This window comes from Thamnophis elegans, chromosome 1 (genome assembly GCF_009769535.1).
Source record: "Thamnophis elegans isolate rThaEle1 chromosome 1, rThaEle1.pri, whole genome shotgun sequence".
NCBI classification, from domain to species: Eukaryota; Metazoa; Chordata; class Lepidosauria; order Squamata; family Colubridae; genus Thamnophis; species Thamnophis elegans.
In genome coordinates this window covers 70541523-70560951 of record NC_045541.1, presented here as the reverse complement: position 1 = coordinate 70560951, position 19429 = coordinate 70541523, and the positions used below count along the sequence as shown (strand labels likewise).

The following is a 19429-nucleotide window of genomic DNA, read 5'->3' as shown; positions in this document are numbered from 1 at the left end:
CTAACTCTATCACAATAACCCTGTTTCCTCCCAATCTCAATGCAAAATAAGGGAAGTATGACATCAACAACTACAAAAAAAAATGCCGAGTCATGTGTGAAAGGTACGAAATTAAATTGTTGGGGCTGGTCCAGTTCAGGACTCCTTCGTATAAACCTGGTTAAATCAAAATTTTCCTTGGACTTAAACACATGACTGAAAGTCTTAAGCCACCATAACACATGTGTTTGTGTGTGTTTGTGTGTGTGTGCATCTTTCATTGGTTGTAGATAGGAGATAGCTGAGCCTATCTCTACCACTTAATTACCATCACATATTTACAATAGTTGAAAAATAAGTATTTATGTCAAGGGTATTGTAAAAAAAATCAAGTATCAATCACAAATTACCAATACACCACAATAACAATACTGATTTCTAGGGAATGGACATCCCTCTTAAGAGCAGGACATCGGCTGTAACAAATAGAGTTGACAAAGGCATCCTGACAAGAGTCATCATACAAATGGTAAAGACTTGAGTCAGTGTTAGAATGTTTCCATTTGAAGAATCTGAAGAGTACAGCATTCACAGGCAGAATCTCTGCACTGGCTGAAGTCCACGGATCCAGAGTCTTGAGGCCCTGCAAAAATCAGTCTTGAATACTGCCAAGTCCAAGTGGGTCAATTGTTATGCTCTAGGATGGGATACGAGGATGGTGACGAGGATGTGCTGAAGCCATCCAGTCTAGGATTGGAAACTCTACTCTCAGGACAGTACCTCAGCATGTCTGAAGCAAAGATTGGAACTATATCTTCTTTCATTTTGCTCAAGAAACCAGCTTGCCAACTTCATTCAGGGCTAGATGTGGAAATAGTTTCATGCAACTTCCTTAATCACAAAGTGTTTCACATAGTGCAATCCACAGAGATTCTCAATATGAATCCAAACTGAAAGGATAAATAAATAAAACAAAAAAGAGGTAACATAAGGATATTAGTTATGACTACTCCAAACACTTCTTACCTTACCCAGGTTAGATGAGAACCAATCAACAAAGCAAATCTAGTTTATGTGCTGACAAAAATGTTTACAGCCACCGGTCGGAAGAAGACAGTGAAATGCAATTGCCACTGTGCAGTAATCCTCGACAGTTCTAAGACTTCATTTTTGATGTGACTATATTATGATGAAGTTTAATATACTGCTGAGATGGTTGTAACCCTTATATTTGGTTTTACTTGGTCTTTATGTGTCCATTTGTTCTTGTCAATTCATCCCTCTGGAATTGATCATTCATTATTCTCAACCATTTATCCTTATTTCAAAACAGCCTTGCCCCTCCATAACCACACTCTTTTTATTTCTCTCTCCTAAATTGTCTAAGAAGACCATTTCTGTTGGATTCTAAATAAGGAAGGATTATATTTTCTTCAAAGCCACAGGGGAGGGAAACTAATCATTTGGTTTTAAAATGCAAAGGCAACCTACAACCAAAACTTTGATTTCAAGAATTAGAATGATTTTTTTTTTATTTATTTATACCTCCTTTATTATTTTTACAAATGCCTCAAAGCAGTGAACCTATCCAACACGTTTTCCTCCTCCTATTTACTCCACAACAACCCTGCAAGGTGAGTTGGGCTAAAAGAGAAAGTGCCTGGCCCAAGGTCTTCCAGCTGGCTTTCATGGCCTAGGCAGGACTTGAATTCACAGCCTCTTGCTTTCTATTCCAGTACCTTAACTGGAATAGACCAACTACTAGACCAAACTGACTCTTCCAATAAATCACAGATTTACAAGAAAATTACCTGGAAAAGGAGGCTAATGTTAGAATGCCCAGTAATAGCTCAACTGCATAGAAGAAAAGCAGGATGGCATTCAGAATGGCTTCCAAACGCAAGGCGTAGGTCTGCAGAAGTAGGTAATAGGCTGCCATTACTGCTGCTGGAAAGGTTAGTGCCAGGCTGACAGCAAGTGGCACTTTCCGCTGGCAAAGGTTACCTTTGGAGCCTGTGACATATGGGACACAGAACACATGGACCATTCAGCGCAAGTCGGAAACAATCCAGTAAATTCTTTCAGATATTCATATGGGAGAATGAACTAGAGAAAGAATCCCTTCAATCCTTTAAGAGAAAGAATTGAGCTGCAGAACCAAAAGGCACTTCAATTCATGCTAACTTGAATTTAAATCTCTCCTCACAATTTTCTCTGCCCCTGGTTTTATCTGAGTCAATGATGCCTCAGATATTGCAACCTATATTCATTTGAAAACAAACAGGACTCTCTTTCAGACTTTTTTCAACAAAAGAAAGTATGGGGAGGGGCACACAAGTTTTGAAGTGTAGCATGTATAGCACTGTGCTCTGCATATCCTACTCCTATTACACTTTCATGACATGAAAATGACCTATTGGAAACAACCTTTTCTAAAATGAAAATGGGTTCTGAACTTTACAGAGCCTCAGAATCTGATTTCATATGTTCACAGATCAAGAGGGGCAGTCTGACTGATCAAAGCTTACAGTTCCACCCCCATATATCAAATTGTACCATGGTTCCTAATTATTATCAAATAATTGTAACCCAAACTACACAAAGAAGGAATGTACAGTGCTATCCACAGTACACTACCACAGTTGAGTAGGAACATTGAGAAGGTGTGGCCACAATATACAGTAGGATAATTCTGCCAGCAACTATATATTTAGATCTGCCCAGGGTCACTTGTCAAAATCTCATAAATGTGTTGTTCTTAGGGAGTCAGGATTTATTTACTGATAATTTGGTGAACAACCTGAGGATGGGGAGAGGAGAGCATCTGCTAAGTTTAAATGTCATCAAAAAAGCTCATGTTTAACTGACAAATGCATGTGCTATTCCTTTAAGTATCATTGTGTATCCTTTAATGCTTACCAAAAAATATCCTTGTGACTTCAATTCCAAGATAGAGAAAAAGCATAACCAGGTCCAAAGCCAGATTAGCACTTGGATAAGGCAACAAGAGACCTATAAAAGTACACAAATGGCCACATGAATTGAAGGGAAAGCAAGATGCCCCCCTTTCCGCCATTTCTCAAAAAAGAACTGTTTAATGTTGATAAAGATCAAATGTAAAAAGAGACAGTGAATCTTTGGTAGAATCGGTCAATCTCATGCCAGATGGTCAATCAACATTCCCTCTGAGTAAGGCATGGGTTTGAACCAAGACAATAGCAAGCCACTTCTGAAAATCCTACCAAGAAAATTGTAAAGATTCATCTAGACAATCACTAGGAATTAACATTGACTTGAAGGCACACATGCACCTTCTTTGCTGGAGATGGGAAAATTTCTATATATGTAATGAAAGCTGTAGACCAAGACTGAAAAAAGGGCTGCAGTTCTATCTATTCAGCAACCTCAATAATTAAATTATTGAAATCTCCAGGATGAGGGAAGCCCAGGAATAATAGAAACTGGAGAATATCTGCTCAGGAACCTTAAAGTTGGTAAGACATTAACAAGGAATGTTGCATTAAGTTTAATCTTTTATTGTAATATGCTACCAGCTCTTTATTAAAAAGCTGGAAACATTACATTATCTTTCATATATATATATATATAACATCTTTGGGTTTTCTTAAATAAGCTGCTGTTTTCCAATAATCTGCTGTGTTATTTCATACCTTTTATGCCAAGTTTGGCACTCTTAATATCTTTGAACATAGAAGGCCTGAAATCACCTGTCACACACATCTAAATTATATGGCCAGGAAAATACAACGGAGAAATTATTTCAACTGTTGGATTTTTTTAGCTTTAATCACCAGAAATGCTGCACAAATTCCGAGAGTTTTTGGGGTGGGGCAGGGATTGTGTATGTGTACATTCGGATCAGGGTGGAGGCTTCCAGGTAAGCTATCTTCAGAAAGATAGCAGCAGGAAGCATTACCACAAAACAGGATGTGGAACCAGGTGAGAAGCTCTAATGGCTTCTGGAAAGGGATATTTGAAATCTACCGGTATGTAATCTTCCATTGTTTGGTTTCAATAATTCTACCATAAAGAATGGTTCTGCAAAGACCTTGAATTCTATACAATCAATGGTTAAGTTACAGAATTAATGGGGAAATTAAAAAAAACCACTTTTCTATGTTTCACTTTCTTCAGGTAAGTCACAGATACCTCAAAAGAACAAAGGAATTTATGCAAAGAAGAAACTTACGGTAAATATGAAACAACCCCCACCCCCCCTAATGTCCTGTACTTTAGACTCACCTTTATAGACAAATATGAAAATCTCCAGCAAAAAGTATGTGGCATAATACCAGCCATTGAGGAACAGCAGAATTTCCAGAGGTGTAGAGGAAAGCTGACGATCTAGGAGGTATAACCAAAACCTTAATATGTCTGGGATTACTTTTTATCTTTTTTCAAAAAGAAATGGATTTAACTTACTCAATGTTACATTGAAAAGAATAGTTTCACATACTGCAAAGCTAATGATAATAATCTCTATTCTGTCATAAACTTAAATTGATATTCCTAAAGATTATCTCATGAATGTCTATATGTAAAGGGATATCAGTTGCTGGAGGAACTGTGATATATATGGGGCTAGAAAAAGGCACAAAATGTTTTGTCTTGCTCTTCTGCTTGTTGCAACCTGATCCCTGTATTTAAGATCTGGCTAAGATCTTCCAAAGCACTAGGACTAATTACTATCAACCTAATCTTTTCTATTCCACTTTATTGTCAGGCAGGTATCCTCATTCATCTTTGCAAATTTGACTCAGAGCAGATCCATGTTCAAATACTCCGACCATACTCAAAGCGTCCCTGTCCTACTGTCCCCATTCATACTCATGTTTATTCTTATACCCATTACCTTGTAAACGATTGACAAATCAAATAAATAAATAAATGCAATTAAAACCTAGGTCCCACTGCGAATTGCCCGGTATCAGAATCCAGCCTTCCGCCACCCGATTGGGTGCAAATCATCCGAAAGATGATTTTAAAAAGAAGAAGAAGAAGAAGACCGGTTGCCTTGAAATAAGGGATTAAATGGGGCATCTCAAAGTGATGCTCCCAACAGGAGATGTGCACCCAGCCTGCTTCCGAGGGATGCCGGATTGACTGGCTTTTTGACGGCGGGGTCTTCTTCCTTTTCCTTCCCTTTCCCTATGAGGAATCTCCTGCCACTGCAGCGTCTAGAGCCCCGGGGCCAGATCACGCCATCCCCACCGCGGCGCCTGCATCGCTCCCTGCCCGAGACCGGAGCCTCCGAACTTGGAACCTGGAAGCGGGAGGCACCGCATCGCCCGTCCCCCCTCCCCTCCCGGGCTTCGTTCGTCACATGACCTCGCCGTTCCTACCGGCACCCTGTCAACCCGCCGAACCTTCCACTTACGCCGAGGTGCCATCTTCCGTCTCCATGGACACCGCTACGCAAAGAAGAAAAAAAGGCCCACTTCCGATCGAGCTGACGAAACGGAAGTCAAAGGGGCAGATTCCCAGCTCCCATAGAGAGAGTGAGAGAGACACACGCGGCTTTGGCTGCGGCGGCCGACGCAAGCTCAGTCTGGGAAGCTTCGCGCCAGTCAGTTACAGAGTAACAAGAGCTGTAAGGTCATCTAGTCCAACCCCCACCCCCCCCTTGCCCAAGCAGGAGGCCCTACACTATTTCTGGCAGGTGACAATCCAGTCTCTTCTTGAAAGCCTACAGTGATGAAGCTCCCACGACTTCTGAAGGCAAACTGTTCCACTGGTTGATTGTTCTCACTGTCAGCAAATTTCTCCTTATTTCCAGCTGAATCTCTCCTTGTTCAGTTTCCATCCATTATTCCTTGTCTGGCCTTCAAGTGCCTTGGAAAATAGCCTGACCCCTTCCTCTCTGTGGCAGCCTCTCAAATATTAGAATGCTGCTATCATGTCTCCCCTGGTCCTTCTCTTCACTAGATTAGCCAGGCGCAAAGCTAAACTGAATAGCCAGAGCTGCAAGGGAGTTCCACCTTGGGTCGGTCCTGGAGCAAGGCAATGCAGAGGCCGAGTGCTGAAGTTGTATCCTGTGTCTCAACAGTAAGCCATATTGCCCCTTTTCCAAAGAACTTCAGGAGAACGAAAGGAGGAGCTTTCTCTGATAGGAAACCTATTGTTGAGCCGCACATGCCTATTGGATAGGAATAGCAGTTAGACTTATATACCGCTTCATAGAGCTTTCAGCCCTCTCTAAGCGGTTTACAGAGTCATCATATTGCCCCCAACAACAATCCGGGTCCTCATTTTACCCACCTCGGAAGGATGGAAGGCTGAGTCAACCCTGAGCCGGTGAGATTTGAACAGCCGAACTGCAGAACTGCAGTCAGCTGAAGTAGCCTGCAGTGCTGCATTTAACCACTGCGCCACCTCGGATGGCCCCTGTGCTTGCCCACTTGCCTTTCATCAGTTGACCTTGCCTTTCATCACTTGGATTTTCCACCATTTCCCTCTAAATGTAGGTACAGGTAGTCCTTGACTTACAACAGTTCATGTAGTGACCTTTCAAAGTTACAACAGCACTGAAAAAATGACTTATGACGGTTTTTCACACTTACAACCATTGCAGCATCCCTTTGGCCACATGATCAAAATTCAAATGCTTGGCAACTGGTTTCATATTTATGATGGTTGCGGTGTCTCACTTAGCGATAGAAATATGGGGCTCAATTGTGGATGTAAGTCAAAAACTACTTGTACTGTACTGAAGTTGCAGTGAAGGGCTTTGATGAGTTGCCATTTCCACCCAATTCTGTCTGCAACTGGAACAACTGTGGATTTGTGCAACACATGGAATATACAGCCCTTAGACTAGTTTTATGTTACTACCTTCCAGTCTATGAGGCTGCACAAAGTATAGACATATAAGTGTGCTCTGCAAGGTCCTTTTAGTTTATTGTAAGGCAGTTTAAGCAATTGGTGGTAGTAGGAAAAACCCTCTTAGGGCTTTTCTTAAATGGGCAGAGGGAAAGAGAGGGCTAGACCAATAGATTCAGCCATCTTGTCAAAGCCTGCTGCTAGTGGGGGACTTTCCGCTTCTACTTTACAAAAGTGGACACTCCTGGATTGTCTGCTATATTTACACCCTAGTGTTGGGGTGTCAAGAGCTGCAGCCTTCATTGTTCTACCCCTATGCATCAGAGGGATGGGTGAGAGAGAAGGACAGAAAGAACCTCAAGGGACTGGAAACAAAGCCTTAAGAAGAAAGATTGAAGGTATTATGAGTGTTTGACCTGAAGAAGACTGAAGGGAAGGAGAATACAGGTAGTCCTCAACGTATGACCACAATTGACCCCAAAATTGATGTTGTTAAGTAAGAACTTGTTAAATGAGTTTTGCCCCATTTTACAACATTTCTTGCCACAGTTAAGTGAATCACGGCAGTTGATAAGTTAGTAATCTAGTGTTAAGTGAATCTGGCTTCCCTATCGATTTTTCTTGCAAAAAGTGATTACGTGACTCCGGGACATTGCAACTGTCATAAGTATGAACCAGTTGCCAAACATATGAATTTTGGTCATATGATCATGGGGATGATGCAAAGGTTTTAATTGTGAAAAATGGTCATAAGTCACTTTTTTCAATGCCTTTGTAACTTTGGATGGCCACTAAATGAACTGTTGTAAGTTGAGGATTACCTGTAATACCGATAGAAGAAAACCATAATTGAGTTCAAAATTTTGGTTGCTAACTGAGACAGTTGTTATGTTATGCTCTATTTTACAACTTTTCAGTTTAGTGAATCACTGCTGTTAAGTTAATTAACTTGGTTGTTAATTGAATCTAGCTGCCCCATTGACTTTGCTTGTAAGAAGGTCGGAAAAAGTGATGTCATGACTCCAGAACCTTGCAACCATCATAAATATGAACCAGTTGCCAAGCATCCAAATTTTGATCACCTGATCATAGGGATGCTATAATGGTTATAAGTGTGAAAAACAATTGTAAGTCACATTTTCAGTGCCTTTGTAATATTGAACGGTCACTAAACAAATGTTTTAAGTCAAGGACTAACTATTTGTAGTTCAGGTGTCATAGCACTGATGATGTTATCTAGTTCGGTAATGAAATGTCTGCAAGGAGGCCACCAAGCTCAGAGAGTAGCAAGGACCTCACAAATAAGAGTAGTGCCCTTCAAACTCTTGAAAGAATGTCACATAGAGGATTACGATTTGTTCTGTATAATTCCATAGTGCAGAACTAGAAGAATGGATTTAAGTTACAAGGAGGCAGATTCTACTTAAAAGTTAGAAAATAAATAGTTACAGACAAGAGTAGTGGAACCAACTATCAAGTGAGTTATAGATTTGTTTTCACAAAGTATGTTCAAACAGAGACTAAACAGTTAACTACCAAGGTATTTGGATTCCTAGTACTAACACTCCATAGAATTTCAATCTGTAATCTAAAATATAAAGGTGGATTTTCTGTTTTAATATGAATCTGAACTATACCCAACTCGGGAACTTGTTGAACTAATATTCAGATAACATACACTTTATTTGTGGCTTATTATATATGCAAATAACCAAGGCTAATTAAATCATGACTTTGCATATTCAGTTAACCAAGTTAAATATATTTCTTTTTCTGATTCTGTTTATAATGAAATATTACAGTTTGATTCAATGTCAACAAAATGAATATATACACATAGAATATTATTCCAAAGATTAAATTTGCATGACCCACCCATTGCTATTCGAGCCTATAAAAAAAGCCACAACCCTGAATCACACTATGATTATTGCAAAATGGCAGGTTTATTTTCTCATAACTTATAAAATATACGTACAAAAGAAAAAAAAAGTCAATGAGAATACATACATTTGCCTATTGTAAAGGTTTGGAACTAATCACGTTGCTCATAATAAAAACAAGGGAACCTTTTAAGAGGCAGCAAACAGATTAAGGGAATATTTGCAAAAATAAACAGCAGTACTGCTACTTGAAAGTTCTCAGCCAAACCAATTTGGCACTTCATATATATTCCTCAAAAAAAAATTGTAACCAATTCCTGAAAGTGCAGTATGCAAACCCGAGACGATATGTAGAAGCCTGATAGTTATGTAGTGATAAAGACTCCACAGAAGAATAGTACTGTGGATTAAATCATCATATAAAGTTAATATCCAGACTATTAAAATAAATGAGAAGAAAACTTGCTTCAGGATACTGATTGAGGTCTCTTTAACATTTCAGCAGCTCCATATAATTCAGAAGTAGCACTCAACTGCGGGCATGAGCAAACTCTTTCCGTAACCATACAGAGTCTTGATAGAAACGTGGGTCTCCCAGATGAACAGCTGTTCTCTTGTAGAAATAGTAATATAGCACAGCGACTGCAATAAAAAAAAGGATTGTGTTATCGAAGTTGTCAATTCCCCACTTCTCTTTTTGTGTGTGTCTTCAAGTCATTCTTGATTCCTGATGACTCTATGGAAAAGTCCATATAATTTTCTGGGAATCATTTTTCAGAAGTGATTCGTTACTACGTTCTTTTTAGGGCTGAGAGAGAGTGACTGGTCCAGACTTACTCAGATGGCTTTATATCTAAAGCAGGATTAGAACTCACAGTCTCCCAGTGTTTTACTTCAGTACCTTTAACTACTATGCCAAACTGGCTCTCCAACTTCCTCCAGTTAAGAAAATGTTACCATTGCTCCAGAGGGGATTTCTAGTTTGGGGGAATATTCCAAAACCCTCTACAAGTATTTAGTAGCAAATCTGTGAAAGAGCAGATGATTTGCATGCAAAATCCAGCATCTTCAGAGAGGGCTTGGAAAGGCTTGCCTGAAAAGTCAAAGAATCATTGGCTGGTGAATATGCATATGCCTAACATATGGTAGATATCTGACACCATTCCTACATTTTTCATATGCTATCCCGTTTATTTATATAGGAAAAATGCTGACTACACCATCTTCATTAAAAAGTTCAAAAATCATGACACAAAGGGAAATGATACAACTTAATTCTTACCTAATCTCTGGAAAACAAACAGAGTCTGCATCCCATTAGTCCATACAAAGACGTTTGAATTTTCCCAGCGGTAGTTCTATTTAAAAAAGAAAAGCATAAAATATTTTATAATCCAATATTTCTATAATTGGAAAGTAGCATAAGGTTTTCCTCTTGACATGTCAGCAGACTTTATCATCAAATTAATTAAACATTCTACAAATGCAAACATGCAGTATACTTTAATGTGTACTAATCCCCATGTATTGCTTTGTCTTCAAACACTACTCATGCTAATTGTTCAAATTTCTACTGTTTGGCCAAAGACAAAATGAAGTTTCCAAAACAAACATATACCTATAGTAAGTCCCCGTAAAAATAGCATCTTCTTTAAGTAATCATGCACTGGTTTACACACTGATCTATACTTGTTCGATTGTAACAGTTCTGTTATATATAAACATGCAATTAGGATTTAATTTGATTTTATCCAGCATTTTTATTTATCTTTTAATATTGATTCCCAATACTACTTTTCTAGCTGGACAGTTAACTAACTGACAGATAGTTCTAATTATTTTTTTCAAATCTTGGAAAATCTATAGCTAAAACTTAACATTTACTTAATGTCAGTTCCCCCAATGATTGCTTACTCCATGCATTCAAGTTTCATAAAAGAGGAATTAATTTTTTAAATTCTGATACAGGAGTGAATAAAAATTGGATAACGATCCCCCCATTAATTTATTTTGATGGACTAAGTTGGTCTGACATGTAGACTTCAAATCCTAGATTGTCATCCTGTCTTAGGCTTTTAAATGTCTGCAATTCTTGCTCACTGAGGTCTATTTCTTGGATAAGTTCCTTTCTCTTAAATTGATATACATGTCTAACTGACAATATGAACTGAAACAACTACCTTTGATAATGTTGCACTAATGTTCCACTCAATATAATTTTGTTAATTGCCCATTGCAGCAATAGTCATGCAGATTTCCCTCCAAGGAAAACATCTTTCAGCTGCCTTGATTTCAAGAAACTGGATTGCTTGGAGATAGTAATACCTAGCCAAGGAGTTTTCCCTGCCCCTCTGGAACACCAGGAATGTAGATACCTGTACAGTTTATAGCCAAGTTAATCTTTATTCCTAAGAAAAAGCCATTAAAAAAGCAAGAAAATGGGATGCCTAAAGAAGTATGTAGCAATTGAGAGAAGAAAAATGAAATCTTGTAAGGCTATCTCAAGCTATCTCATGTCAATATGGAAGTCACAACAGCTCTGAAAAAAAGCCAATTTAAGAGGCCACCAACAACATTCAAGATTTTTAAAGAGAACTGGAGAAGCTCTGCCAGCAAGCAAGAATTGCAGCAGTCCAATGATGGATGCAAATATTGCTGTGATGTAGTAGCTACAGTTCAAATCCCATCCAAGTAGTGACTTTGGAGAAATCTCAATCTAATCAACAAATAGAACAGAAAAGGGTCTGAGTTTCTAAACCTAAAGAAAAAACTAGGCATATTTGCAACAAATACATAAATCAATTTCTTGCTCTATAACATCTCAACCTTTTTTCTAGAACTTCTGTAAAATACAATAGAAGGTCTTCACTTTTTCCATTAAAACATATTGAAATATAAAATGCAAAGCCAGAAAGTAAAGTATATTACATAATTCTCTTTAATTCATAAATACCTGAATCAACTGGAAAATTGTGTATCTGTATTGTTCCTTCCTCTGAGAAGCCCTAGAACTCATGTCTCCACTTTGGTTATAATCAAAGTAAAATACAACAAATAACTAAAACCACCCCTTCCTTCACATTTGTTTTAAGGATTAAGCATTCAGATACCATATGGGAAGAGTGTGAGCACTGGAGAGAAGCCGAGGAGCATAGAAAGGTTAATCGGATCATCAGATTTATAAAGCATGTCAAACTTATTCTAGCTACCAACAATAAATCTCACAAAATCCTCTTAAAATCCTGACTAAGCAAGGTTTTGGCCCAGTCTACGTAACTGAACCTAGACTGTTCTCCAAGTGGGACAGCTTTATCAAACTGGATGAAAAATATTAGTTTCAATATAGGAAGAAACATAAAAATCAACTAAAGAACACATGCAGAACAAAAGGCTGAAAATAGGAGATGACCAGACACAGATATGGACTCTGATATCTGATGAGACATTTGCTAATTAATTAAAAACTAGACATATTTTTGGGCCATCTATATATTGTACTTACAATTAATGTGTCATTGTTTATAAAATATAATAATGTCTCTGATGTGATTGGCCACACCCTTTAAAAATTTCAATAATAGTTACAAAAGTGATACAATTGCTGTTGAGTATTTATATATTAAATTCATCTCATGAGTTAGTTGTGCAGTTGTTGTTGTTGTTGTTGTTGTTGTTATTATTAATAATAATAATTATTTTGTCCTACCTTATAAATATATTTGACTCAAGGAAGTAAATGCTGCTATATTCCAGTCTATTTTCCCAACTTTTTTACTTTTTGATTACTAACACAAACTAAATATAAAAAGTGCAGGAAAAAAGGAAGAAGTAAAGAAAATAAACAGTAAAGAAATAGAAATATATAAATTATATGACTTCTAACCTATGGTACATCAAACAAGTACTATAAACAAATTTAGTAACTCTTCATTCCTTACGAGATATCTCTTCATCATATATACTATTCATTATCTATAAGCAAAGCCGTAAAACATCAACTTTTTCAATCCTGGAATCAACAAAAGCCCTTAAAGGATTGCCAGAACATTGAAAAAATAAAGGCTTTATTTTTAAGCTTGATCAAATAAACTATGTTCCTTCCTTTTACTTCTACGAGTTCTAATGTTGACTCAAATCAAATATTGTTGAGGGATTTGATTTCTCTTCAATTTTTCATCACACAAGAGTTTTCTAATAAGCCTCCTTTACAGATTATTTTTTTGGTTGATTATTTATATTTCCTTTTAGTTTTAAAAACTTCAGCCAGTTTCTTTTGTATATCCAATAAAGTCCTTTTGCAAATAATTCTTTTAGCCTGCCATTTATAGTTCCACTTTTGGTACTTTCTCTGTCTTGTCAAATAAAATTTGTTCCATATCCGTCGTTTCATTAAGATCTTTTAAACATAGTCTATCCATAGAAGCAGACATAATTACTGGCAATATTGTTATTATACTTACTAATTTCAGGATCCAATCTATAAAGAACTCCTTTAATGTTTCCAATGTTATTTTTTTTTTATCATTCTGTAAATCCGATTATTTACAGGTTTTGTATTTTTTTCTTGAACTTAAAATCTTTAGTCCCCTCTAATGTCCAGTTTCTAAAATCATCACTTATATTTTGTTATGACTTGCAATTACCAGGATAATCAAAATAAATCTGTTACCCATGAGATGTTGGTATAGCTAATTCCAAAATCTTATAGCAAAATCAGTATTCGAAATTTATCTGGACCCGTAATCCATTTATAACTTTGTTAATGAAAATCTTATGTAGCTTTTTGCTGTTTATTTCAAATTCTTTAATTTCTTAACTTTTAATTAATGTTTCTTTTGTTCAGAGATGAAGATAATTTCACCCACTAATTTTCCATACTGTTATTCCAAAGGTCTTTAATAGCTTTAAGACAATTAATAGGTGATTTCCAAAAGAGATTAGAAAGTGAGACTGTAAACTTAATGTCCTTTAAAAGTTTCCATTGCAGTTGCAAGCCAGATGGCTGATCCCTTCTTCTTTCAACGTTCATGGAAAACCACTATCCTGTGATCTTGTTTGGAGCATAGTGGATGATCTACCATGCATTCCTTATATGAATAAGTAGGTTGGTCTACTCACTGGTTCTTTGACAGTCGCAGACCTCAGCTCCACTTTTGTAAAGATGTGTTAAGCTCATCATACCTCCCCCAGAAGTCCCTCATAATGGCAACCCTGTGAGGTGGATTGGGCTGAGAGAATGACTGGCCCAAAGCGAGCTGGCTTTCATGCTAAGGCAGGCCTAGAAACATGCAATCTCTTGCTTTTTAGGTCAGCACATTATCCGCTATACCAAATAAGTCCACAGGTTTCTGTAATGGTAAATAAAATTGTTACACTGCTATTAAGATTTGTTATATCTTAATAAGGGTCATTAGAGAGCCACAAAACAAAAGAAGCAGCGTAGATTCTTCCTCAAGCCAAATAAATATAGACTGACTTTAGGAGTGCAAGACCTTCATTTTTTTTATTAGAATACTCTATTTCTTGTACATGTTTTATGTCCAACAATACTGCCTAAAAAAAATCAACATTTATAAACACTGCAAGGGAGAAACTCACTTAGAGGATGCAGTGTATCAATAAGAATATATGATGTTCCAATTTACTAAGCATAATATTGGAACATTGAGAATCTGTAATAGGGCATTTATGGACACAATATACAACCACTGCTAGATCTCTCATTCAATTACCTTAGGTAGCACATATTTTAAGGATCACAGAAATCACCAACATAAATACCTATAGCAAGTGAGAGACATTCCCCATTATAAATTATACCCACCAATAATAAAAGTTCTATTTATTTGAAATTACTAGAAAATACTTGATCAATGCATGTGTATGTGACCTACGGTATGTGAGATGAAATTGAAAGACTGAACTGTAAAAAAAAAGCATCTTACATGAAAATTTACAATGGAAAATCAGTTGAAAGTCTTCTTGGGTCTAACTAAATATGTCAACTGAGTCAATAGTAATAAAATGGTAGATTTGTCCATGTTTGCCTAAAATGCACATGGTGTCATGAAAGCATAGAGTGGCTATTTTAAGGTTCAGTGTGTTTTGAAAACCTAGCCACCTGGATTAATTCAGGAAACCGTGGATTAGTATATGGTGTAAAAAAAGCAGTAAAATTCATTCTAATTTAACACTTTATATTTTTTAAAAATATAATGAAATTTCCTAGATTATCTAAACTACTCGCATCTTAACAAATCTTAGTCACACATGCCACACTAGAGTTTATGCCACTGATCAACTGGAGAGAGGATGCTAACCTAACACTTGCTGTAGAACAAAAGCAATAACCTGACTAGTTCCTGCTGATCCACAAAGGAAAGGATAACATAATACAGTAATCAAATCATACAATTAATTCTTTAGACTTCAAAATTCTCTAATCCAACCTACAATTAGTTTCTATTCTACAAATTATGCATACATGGATTATGTACAGAAGTGGTCACTGGCATGCACTAAGTTCTCTGTTTGAGGGAGATCATAGTATTGTAGGAGAGCTAGACATGGAAATCTACAAGCAGTATTTTGAAAAATATTTCAGATATTTCATATTTTTATCTATTGCACGGCATTTTATAGTATCCAATTCATTCCCCCTCCTAATTACTAAGTTAGTCACAAATGGAAAAAATATATTACCTTTAACAGGCTCACATGGAAAAATCACATTCTTCTACCCACCTTCATTCTTGTCAGCATTCCTCCAATAAAATTATTATCATAAGTTTAATGCAAAGAAAACACAGCAACCCATCAATGTGTATTGAACAGATGCATATTGAACAGATGTGTATTGAATTAAATGAAGGGGAAAATAAACTACTCACACACAATGGATTGCAATATAAATTTTATCTAATTCCAATATTCCACATAAGTAAACTTCTTTAAAAGCCAAATATAATCATTTCTTACCATGACCCATATATGAAAAGATATACTCAAAGCAAGATATGCTGCTGACAGGATAATAGTTCCTTTAAATTTGTGAAAGAGAAGATTGACCAGGCCGGCTTGAAAAACAAAAGTGTTGAAGAACATGAGAAAGATGATGATGACATTGAAGAGGATGGTAATATCTTGAATGCTGTAGGGAAAAGATCATTTTTTTAATGAAACAGAGACTAACATAGCCCCATATATCCTACAAAAAATAGGCTTGCTTTTTACAAGTAGGGAATACAGCAACAGGTCTGCTGAAATCTCTTTTGCCTATTTTTCCACTGGGATATTACTGTTTCATTAATAACAAGAAAAGGAGATCCCAAAGCTCTTGTTTAAAAGAGTGCCATGGAAATAAGAGCCACATTGAGCTCTCTGCTTCCATCAGTTCCATTTTTCTCTGCTACTCCCTAAGCACAATGATCTGAATAATATACATCATGCGTATAGCAACATTTTAATACATTGTTCAAACCAGCACACATTGCCAGTAATCTATACAATTCGATGTTAGATTTTAAAAATATTTTATTTATTACTTCACAGCAATCAACTTTTGTCTGGCTTTCTCTATGTTTTCCTGAATGTAAGAAACTCAGGAAGAGCAGAAACTAAAAATACAATTCTATGAATGTTTACCCTAAAATACATTCTAATCTACCCACAGACATTGTTCTTTGATAAGTGGTTTGGGGGAGGGTCTGAGTTAGTCTTGATTTCTGGCAAATGGGCAACTGGACAAGTTGTTACAATTTTCTGTGCAATATTTTTAAAGTCAGTTTGCTTTCTTCCTAGGAATAGTAGAAAGTCACCAGCTCCAAATCATGGCTTGACTGCTTAAGGTGGGACTAGAACTCAATCACCTAGTTTGCAGCCTGGTGCCTTTGGCCACCATACCAAACTGGCTCTCAAGTGTTTTGTTTCCTAGCATAAAACTGCAGGCCTATGCATATGGGATCAAATGGCTTGTTTTTATGGCTTTTTTTTTTAAAAAAAAATATTGTATACTACCTAGAGCAGGGGCAGTCAATCTTTTTACACCTACCGCCCACTTTTATATCTCTGTTAGTAGTAAAATTTTCTAACCGCCCACCAGTTCCACAGTAATGGTGATTTATAAAGTAGGGAAGTAACTTTATAAAATTTATAAAGCAGTTACAGCAAACCCCTACTGTCCACCATAAAAGCTGGAACGCCCACTAGTGGGCGGTAGGGACCAGGTTGACTACCACTGACCTAGAGTCACATTTGTGATGGGTGACCACATAAATACGATTCATTAATTAAAAAGTCAGGTATAGACTGAAACATTTCTCTATGAACATAATCTTATACAAACATCTACAGTTCCCTTCATGGACCATTTTGGTCTTGATAACAGTTTTAAAAGCCACAGAACCCTCTTTCACTGTTTTCACTTTGCTGCTGTTATTATGACAAAACCAAGTAATTCTGAAAAGAATATGTACTAAGAAGCATATGCAAGTTTTTACTACTCACATAAAAAGCACAAGCTGGATGACAGGAGCTATGCGAAGCAATTCTGAGAAGGAGTTGACAAAGAGATCATAGGACAAGAGGAGGAATTGCAAAGACAGCACCAGGCTGTAATTGCTGGTCTGGAGCATCTTTCTTCCCGAAGACTCTGGGATCTCAGCACCTGCATTCCAGGCAGCAGAAACAGCTTATACTCATGTTACAAAAGAGGCAAGCTTCTTCCTCCAGATAGTTTTGCTGGGATGGAAAAGTAAAGAGAAACAAAAGTAACAATGAAAGATAGAAAAAGACATCTTATTAATTGCTGCTATGGGTACCGAAAAATGATCAAGCACTATTCCTTGAAGAAGGGCAAAAAAGATCTCTGGCTAAATCAAAGAAAATCCCTTTTTTTCTTTTTTTCCTCTTTCCCTTTCTTTTCCTTTCCTTTTCTGTTTTGGAATCATTGACGACTTCCGGTGATTGACTGGACTAATCCCTGCAGGGTTTTTTCGGCAAAGTTTTCCCGAGGTTGGTCGCCCTTGCCTTCTTTTTAGGGCCGAGAGGGACTGACCTAAATTAGCCCCTCTAAGCGACTAAAACTCACGGGTCTCCCGTTTTCTGGTATCTTAATAGCTGCAGCAAATGGGCTCTTTATTTCTTCTTTTTTTAATTGCCAACAGAATGTTTATACTTGGCACGGAACAGAATACTACATTATTTTTGAAACCGAAAACATGGCCTATAAATCAACCCGCAGACCTGGGACAGGAGACCACGGGGGTTTGGGGTGGGACAGGAGACCACGGGGGTTTGGGGTGGGAGACAGCTGACGATCTCCTCCGCTTACGTGGGAAAGGGGGAAACGCCCACTTCTAAGATACAGGACTTCAATAAATGCGGGACTTACCTGCGTTACACAAGCCTCTCTCACCCGGACATTACGAGATCTCTCCTAGGAGTCGAGTTTACACCTTATCGGGAATCGAACACAGCTCCGCGTTATGTTTAGACACGAGAAACCGAAGGAAGCGCAGTCGCTGCGCCGGGGCAGCCCCCAAAGAAGAGCAAACGATGCAGGACAGTTACTTTGCGCCGCCACAATCGGTCCCCATGGCGATAGCGCAGCGGCTCGGAGGAGGCGCCGAAGCCAGCAGGCCCGGAAGTGCAGCCGGGGTCGCAGAGATCATAGATGCCTTAGAGGTCGAGGCCGAAGTGTAACTTCGGGATGGTTGGGCGCTTCCCGACCAAACAAACCATCGCCTCGATCCTCCAGCAACCTAAGGAAGGGGGTGCTAGTGCGCTACGGCGTGGCACGAACTCCCCGCTTTTTCTTCCTCATTAAGCAAATGGGCTGTGGAATAGGAATGTCATTTATCGTTCCTATTGGATGTTAGCTTTGTTCATGTACCTTCAAATCATTTTCGACTCCTAGCGATCATATGGGTTTTCTCCATGAGGATACTGAAAATAATAATATTTGGCCAATGCAAATAATTTTCCACATGCTTACCATCTTTTATCTATGTTTATGTTTTGTTGATTGTATTGTAATTTTAATACAGCAATAATTATGTGAGCCATCCAGAGCAGTTGGAAATTCGGGGGATACACAAGTTTAATAATAACAATAATGCAGTTCTGTAAATGTGTTGTTAGTTGCGAAGTCGTGTCCGACCCATCGAGACCCCCTGGACAGTTCAGCTTCTGGACTTACGCACATAGTGAATGAGGCAGCTAATAATTCGTGCTAGGAATCTTAATCTTTCAATTAGCGTGTGAAAAATATTTTCATCGATGTATCAACTTGTTTGCATTAACATGTGCATGGCAGGCAATTGAAGGCAGTGTGGAGGCGGGGTTCATGAAGCTTGCAGTTCATTCATATATATACAGAACTATTTACAGAACTGCATTATTGTTATTATTAAACTTGTGTATCCCCCGAATTTCCAACTGCTCTGGATGGCTCACATATAAATATATGATAAAGGAGTCGTTCTCTGTAGCTCAAATGGTTAACTCCCTGCCTGGGAGGCAATAGAGCACAGGTTCGATTCCCAAAAACTTGGGTATGGCTAGCTGATGAGAGCTAAATAGCTTGAAATAGATCTATACTAGTCTCCCTTTATTTATTTATCAGCATAAATATAACATATATATATATTTATATATATGTATATATATATATATATACTTAAAGTCTTATTATACTTATATATATGGAAAAAAGGCTAGATAGCTTT

At 37.6% G+C, this 19429-nt stretch overlaps 2 protein-coding genes across 2 annotated transcripts; both read right to left on the bottom strand.

The window, feature by feature from the left end:
* Positions 1-323: 323 nt before the first annotated feature.
* On the bottom strand, positions 324-5431 carry TMEM216 (transmembrane protein 216). The gene is made up of 5 exons (XM_032224787.1): positions 5378-5431; positions 4243-4344; positions 2899-2991; positions 1791-1992; positions 324-929 (listed from the first exon to the last, which is right to left on the bottom strand). Exons 1-5 carry the CDS (start codon positions 5388-5390, stop codon positions 914-916), a joined length of 426 nt encoding a protein of 141 aa, XP_032080678.1. The 5' UTR covers positions 5391-5431; the 3' UTR covers positions 324-913.
* A 3766-nt stretch (positions 5432-9197) lies between these two features.
* Positions 9198-18492, bottom strand: TMEM138 (transmembrane protein 138). Its single transcript, XM_032220824.1, has 5 exons — positions 18094-18492; positions 17208-17441; positions 15681-15852; positions 9985-10060; positions 9198-9344 (listed from the first exon to the last, which is right to left on the bottom strand). The coding sequence occupies exons 2-5, from the start codon at positions 17333-17335 to the stop codon at positions 9232-9234; spliced, it is 489 nt and encodes a 162-aa protein (XP_032076715.1). The 5' UTR covers positions 17336-17441; positions 18094-18492; the 3' UTR covers positions 9198-9231.
* Between the last annotated feature and the right edge of the window lie 937 nt (positions 18493-19429).